Source organism: Mirounga leonina, unplaced genomic scaffold (assembly GCF_011800145.1).
Source record: "Mirounga leonina isolate KUSES-001 unplaced genomic scaffold, KU_Mleo_1.0 Mir_268, whole genome shotgun sequence".
NCBI classification, from domain to species: domain Eukaryota; kingdom Metazoa; phylum Chordata; class Mammalia; order Carnivora; family Phocidae; genus Mirounga; species Mirounga leonina.
In genome coordinates, this window is record NW_023270649.1 from 961,021 (window position 1) to 967,616 (window position 6,596).

A 6,596-nucleotide genomic window follows, 5' to 3' on the forward strand; every position below is an offset into this window, starting at 1 on the left:
AGACCAGCAGGGGCCTGGGGTTTGGGGCATAAAAAGTTGCAACCCTCAGACCCAGACCAGGGGGGACCTGGGATTTGCAGGATAAAAAGTTGCAACCCTCAGAACCAGACCAGTGTGGGGCTTGGGGTTTGGGGGATAAGAAAGTTGCAACCTGCAGACCCAGACCAGCAGGGGGCCTGGGATTCGAGAGATAAAAAAGTTGCAACTTACAGACCCAGACTAGTGGGGAGCGGGGGCGGTGTCTGGGGTTTCCTGCAGGAACAGAGGCCTTCGCTGTGGGGTTGGAAAGCCCCGAGCACAGCCTGCGGGGCACATTACACAAAGCAGCATTTACAGCAAATCCTCGGGGTTTGGGTTCTTTTTAAAAAAAAAACCTTCTTTGTCCTACTGTGATTTCAGGATGGCCAGCATGAGCCAATCCCCTCTGCCTTCCGGACCGCAGAAGATCTGGAGGGAAGCACCTGTGTGGGTCACGCTGGGCGGGCGAGCCCATCTCTGTCAGGTGCTTCGAGGCCTCCATGCAGCCCCAACTTCCGGAGGCAGAAGTGAGGGTGCAGGTCTGCGGGGACGGAGGAGCGTGCTCCTCCCGCGGTGACCCCGGGCCTGGGGAGGATGCTGCTGGCACTGTACCTCTGGTGCAACAGTGGACAATGGCAACGCCCGTGAACACGCTGTGCTCTTTCCCGTTCAACCTATAAGATGCAATCAGTATGACATGTCCCCCCCGCCTCGCGGGCGCAGCACGTTCCCGCCACCCAGCTCTCAGCCTGCATCTGCCTACTGTCCTGCAGTGGAGTGAGACACCAGTGCACGGGACACAGCAGGGCCTGGGGGATGAGATGCCCTGAGATGGGTGCGTGGACATGCCCCGCCTGGAAGGAGACTGCCCATCTGCCCTCTGCCTGAGCAGAAGCTCATGGGGAAAGCCGGTCACATGGAGGTGGGCACGGGGAGGCCATCACTCAGGAGGACAAGACCAGGACTAAAAGCTCATGGACACACGAACAACCGGGATGGTGGCCACGGAGGCTGAGTGCAGACCCCTCCCCAGGCTCGGACCCCATTCCAGGTGTGACCCAGACATGGACCGCCTTGGACCTGAACACTGTCCCAGGTGCAGACCTTAACCTGAGGACCTGACCCCACCCTGGACATTACCCCCCCTCAGGTCCTGACCCTGCCCAGGACCCTAACCTGAGGACCTGACCCCACCCCAGACGTTAACCCCACCCCAGGTGCTGACCCTGCCTGGGACCCTAACCTGGGAACCAGACCCCACCCCAGACATTAATCCCACCCCAGGTGCTGACCCTGCCTGGGACCCTAACCTGAGAACCTGACCCCACCCCAGACATTAACCCCACCCTAGGTGCTGACCCTGCCTGGGACCCTAACCTGTGGACCTGACCCCACCCGGGACATTAACCCCACCCCAGGTGCTGACCCTGCCTGGGACCCTAATCTGGGAACCAGACCCCATCCTGGACATTAACCCCACCCCAGGTGCTGACCCTGCCTGGGACGCTAACCCAGACCCAGGTGCTCACTCCACCCTAAGCCCTGCCCCCGCTCCAGGTGTGGACCCCATCCTGGGCCCTGACCCTACCCCGCGCATGGACCCTGCCCCAGTGCTGTTCCCAGGGGGACCGCAGTCTGCACCCACCTGGAGAGCATCCTGTACGCGTCTTGCTTGTCCACCGGCTTCTCTAGAATCAGCCCCCCGACCGTCTGCCAGAGAACCAGGGAGGGGTCCACTCTCACTAAGCCAGATCTCACTGTCCACACCTTGATTTCAGTCACCAAGGACACACAAACCAAAGTGGAGGCCAGACAAGGGCCCCGAGGGGGGACTCACCACAATGGTGTCCGCTCCGATGACAACATCAGGGGCCCGGAGGTCCTTCTGCAAGAAATCCGAACCCAGCTTTAGAAACGATGATCCTGTGGTCTTGCACAAATACCCTGGTGGCGTGACGGGTGGATAAGAGGCCTGTCTCACTTCGGAAATTAAGATGCAGGTGTCCTCAATGTCCCCAGTGAGAACACGAGTGTGACCCCAAATCCTCCCCAAGCTATCCTGAATTAAGGACAAAGCCGGTTTTTTGACCTGCTCGATGTAAGCTGAAGAAAAGGTACTCCAGACAATAAAATAAATCCAAGTGGAAAATTCAGGCTTGGGGCTGAACACGCTCATCCGGGATCTATACAGAACCTTGAAATTAGGTTGTACTTAAAAATTAACCTTTCCACTGTCGAAAATCAATGGATTGATACTTGTTTATTTATACCAATACTCATTATAGCATTAGGTACAATGCTTTTGTCATATTACGTTAGTTGCAATAGGATATTATTATAACACTTAGCAATAATAATCTACCTTAATTATGTATCATAAACGATGCTGTTATACTCATTGCAATAGTGTATTATATAGTAACATATAGTAATAGTTTAGGTCCATTAATCCTGTATCATAAATGACAATGTTATACTCACTGTAACAGTATATTATATAGTAACACATAATAATAATTTAGGTCCGGTAATTCTATATCATTTTTTTCTTTTTTTTTTTTTTTTAAAGATTTCATTTATTGAGAGAGGGAGACACAGCGTGTGCATGAGCTGGAGGAGAGGGAGAAGCAAGTTCCCCTTGAGCAAGGAGCCCAACGTAGGGCTCAATCCCAGGACCCTGGGCGTTAATTCTCTATCATGAGTGATGCTATTATATTACTTACAGTATTACTTACGTAGTAATATACAGAAACAGATATGCTATATTCATTCTTTACTGTAAGTGATACTGTAATATTAATTGTAATAGTATGTTACATAGTAACACATAGTAATAAATAAGCTACATTAATTCTTTATGATAAATGATACCATTCTGTTAATCCCAATAGCATGCTACAGAGTAACAGATGGATAAACTATGTTACATCAAAGGTACTATTACATTAATTATAATAGTATGCTACACGGCAACACTCATTCATAGATCAGCTACAGTAATTGCGTAGGATACGGTAAATGGCATTTATTTATGACATGTCCATTGAAAACCCAGCAAGAGAACTCTCTAAGACACAGAAGCAGAGCCCCCTTGCCTGGTGCATCCTGCTGGCCACCTCCAGGGCCTTCTGCTTGGCTGTTTCGATGGCGTAGGCATAAGGCGTGGGGAAGGATGCTTTATCAAGCTTCTCTTTGAACCTGGAAGGAACCACCTCGAACCTGAGACCCTGAAAGAGGGGAGAACAGGGTCTTGCGGGATGACAGGAAGAACCCAAGGACCTTGAGCAGCATGTGCCAGGTTTATAGTAAATGTGGCCTTTCCCACATGCCAGGAAGAAGCCAAACACTGACCAGTGATCACCAAACACTGACCAGTGCTGGCCCACACGTGGCCGGGGACCAGTAGACCTGGTGGGAAGACATCGGTACATGGGGCAGCCATGCAGAGGCCAGCAGGACAGTTTGGTTGGGGCGCGGGGGTCTGAGGCTTTGCAGGGTGTCAAAGGGCTCCCAGAGTGTCCCTGAGGCCAGCATTTCACCCCCCACAGTGGACAAACAGCTGAAAACATCCCGCCAGCACAAAATGCCACAGAGGACTGACCGTGGTCCCCAAACACGTGTGGACAGGCAAGGCAGTCCCCCGTGGGGGGCTGGTCATGCAGAAACTGACACCCCAGAGTGGGTGCGGACAGGACTGTGGGCCTTGAACACAGAGAGTCAAACTTCCCGACCCCACTGGCAGCCCCCGGACAGAGCTCCCATGAGGCTCTGACCATCCCTGCCCCCACCTCTCTGAGGGGCCCCCTCCTTGGTCCTTGACCTCCTACACCCCATCTTCTGCTCTGTACCACCCCCCAACCCCTCCTCCTATCTCCAGTACCCCCTGCCCCCCAGACAGGGCCTCCCCACGGTGACCACGTCCCCTCCACTCTGGCTCCGTCTCTCCCCCATTACCAGCTCCAGGATGGACCCAGCTCAGGCACAGACATGGCCTTGGCCTGGCAGCGCCCCCCACCCCGGCCCCCAGCCCTCTGGCCGGCAGGTCCTAGGCTACTTGGCCTGGCCTGAAGACTCTGGTTCCAGACCATACAGACTGCAATTACTCAGTCACTGGGACCCTGAGTCACTATGCCATGGCTCCAACGAAGACCCCAGTCTGCAGACCCCTGCTACCAGATCACACAGAGTCCTACAGCCTGCAGCCCCCAGCTCCTGGCCTGGAGCCACTGGTCACTAGACCCCAGTCACAGGGCCCTGCAGGGTCACTAGGACCCCTGGCACTAGCCCCACTGGTCTGGTCAGTAAGCCCTTGGTTACCAGGTCCCCCAGCACCAGGCCATCCTGGATCACCAGGGCCCTTGGCCCCAGGGACCAGTCACCAGACCACCCCCCGGCCACCTGGCACCAGGCCATTCCTTGGTCGCCAGGCTCCTGGTCCCCAAGCTCTTGGTTACCAGGCCCCTGGAAACAGGCCGACAGGCACGAGGCTCCCAATCACTAGATCCCCCAGTCACCAAGACCTCCCCCTTCCACACCTCCCCCCACCACCCCCCACCTCCCAGGTCTCCAGACCCCTCCCCCCCAGGCCCACCGGTCCCCAAATCAATAGGTCCCTGGCTCACCAGACCCCCCCGCCCCCACACCAGAACCAGAAGCCCCAGTCACCAGACCTCCAATCACCTGGAGCCCCAGTCCCCCAGTCACCAGAGCCCAGGTCACCAGACCCTCTGGCCCCAGGCCCCCAGATCACTAGGTCCCCAGTCACCAGGCTCTCCGGTCCCCGGCCCCAGTCCCCCAGTCACCAGAGCCCCAGGTCACCAGACCCTCTGGCCCCAGGTGCCCCAGATAAGTAGGCCCCCCCGCAGCAGGCCCCCAGGCTCCAGGCCCCCCCAGGTGCCCAGACCAGTAGGCGCCTGGCCCCAGGCCCCCGGCCCCCAGCCCCACCGCAGACCCCGGCCCCAGACCCGCAGTCACCAGACCCCAGGCCCCAGGCCCCCGGCCCCAGGCCCACAGTCACCAGAACCTCAGACCACCAACCCCCGGCCCCCAGCCCCGCCGCAGTCCCCAGCCCCAGGCCCACAGTCACCAGGCCCCCGGGCCACCAGACCCCCGGCCCCCAGCCCCGCCGCAGACCCCGGCCCCGGCCCGGCGCAGGCCGCTGGCTCACCGCGTGGCTGAGGATCTCCCGGCGGCGCGGGGAGGCGCTGGCCAGCACCACGCGCTTGTGCAGCAGCTTCCCGATCACCGGGCTCAGCACCATGGCGGCCCGACCCCCGCGCCGCGCACGGGGCCTGCAGCCAGACCCGGAGCCCGCAGCCAGACCCGGAGCCCGATCCCCCGCCGCACGCCGCGCGCTTCCGGCCTAGTGAGGCCCCGCCCCCAACGAGGCCCTGGGCGGTGCGACGCCCCGCCCCGGCCCCGCCCCGCCCACCGGAGCCCCGCCCCGCGCCGTGCGTGCGGTCCCGCCCAGGCCCCGCCCCGCGCCGCGCGCTGTAGATCTATTTAAGCCCCGCCCCCAACGAGGCCCGGGCCGCGCGACGCCCCGCCCAGGCCCCGCCTCTCCCGCTGGAGCCCAGCCCCGCGCCGAGTGAGGCCCTGCCCCTAACGAGGCCCCGCCCCGCGCCCCACGCTCCGAGCCGAGTGAGGCCCTGCCCCTAACGAGGCCCCGCCCCGCGCTGCGCCCCGCCCAGGCCCCGCCCCGCCCGCCGGAGCCCCGCCCCGGCATTCCTAGTCCGGACTCTAGGCTGCGCGTCCCCTCCGCCCTGCGCCCCAAAACCAGCTGCGCCCGCCGAGGGGCTGGGGGCGGAGGTCGTTGCGGACGGCCTCCGGGAACCCGACGTCGCGGGACCCCTTGGGAGCCGTGGGGGGGCGGACGCAGAGATGGGGGTGTCCCCGGGAGGCAGTGGAGGGACGCGGGCATGGGGGTGCGGAGGTGGGGGTCCCCGGGGCACCGCGGAGGGTGCGGAGATGGGGGTGTCCCCGGGAGGCGGTGGAGGGACGCGGGCATGGGGGTGCGGAGATGGGGTCCCCGGGGCACCGCGGAGGGTGCGGAGATGGGGGTGTCCCCGGGAGGCGGTGGAGGGGCGCGGTTATGGGGGTGCGGAGATGGGGTCCCCGGGGCACCGCGGAGGGTGTGGAGATGGGGGTGTCCCCGGGAGGCGGCGGAGGGGCAGAGATGGGGGTTCCCTGGGGGCCTGGTTGAGAACCCTGCCACATATGGACAGATACATAGGTAAACAGGTAGATAGGGAGAGAGAGGGAGAATCTCTCCTGCTAACGTTTTTAGGGGGCCTTCTCGGCCTCAGCATTACTGACGTTTGGGGGTCGGATGATTGATTTTTGTGGGGGCGACCTGCGCACGCCACGATATTTAGCAGCATGCCCAGTTTCTGCCACTAGATGGCAGTGCCTTCCCTTCAAGTTGTGACAACCCCAATTCTCTCCAGACATTGCCCCGGGGTCCCCGGGGAAAGAATAGCGGTTGATTGAGAACCCTGACCATAAACATGCTTGATAGATAGATAGATAGATGATAGATAGATAGATAGATAGATAGATAGATAGATAGATAGATAGAT

The 6,596-nt window shown here is 59.9% G+C and overlaps 1 protein-coding gene across 5 annotated transcripts in view; it reads right to left on the reverse strand.

The window, feature by feature from the left end:
- ASMTL (acetylserotonin O-methyltransferase like) overlaps positions 1 to 5,339 on the reverse strand; it is a 21,170-nt gene extending 15,831 nt beyond the window's left edge. Inside the window, exons 1-6 of one of the 5 annotated variants that reach the window (XM_035029637.1) lie at positions 5,186 to 5,339; positions 3,114 to 3,245; positions 1,856 to 1,903; positions 1,664 to 1,728; positions 462 to 692; positions 211 to 302 (exon numbers count right to left, since the gene is read on the reverse strand). In XM_035029637.1, coding sequence (XP_034885528.1) covers positions 211 to 302; positions 462 to 692; positions 1,664 to 1,728; positions 1,856 to 1,903; positions 3,114 to 3,245; positions 5,186 to 5,278 — 661 coding nt within the window. In that variant the 5' untranslated portion in view covers positions 5,279 to 5,339. Of the gene's footprint in view, positions 1 to 210; positions 303 to 461; positions 693 to 1,663; positions 1,729 to 1,855; positions 1,963 to 3,113; positions 3,246 to 5,185 lie in introns of all 5 variants that reach the window. The other 4 variants (XM_035029638.1, XM_035029642.1, XM_035029640.1 and 1 more) reach the window with 4 other exon arrangements.
- Positions 5,340 to 6,596: the final 1,257 nt, after the last annotated feature.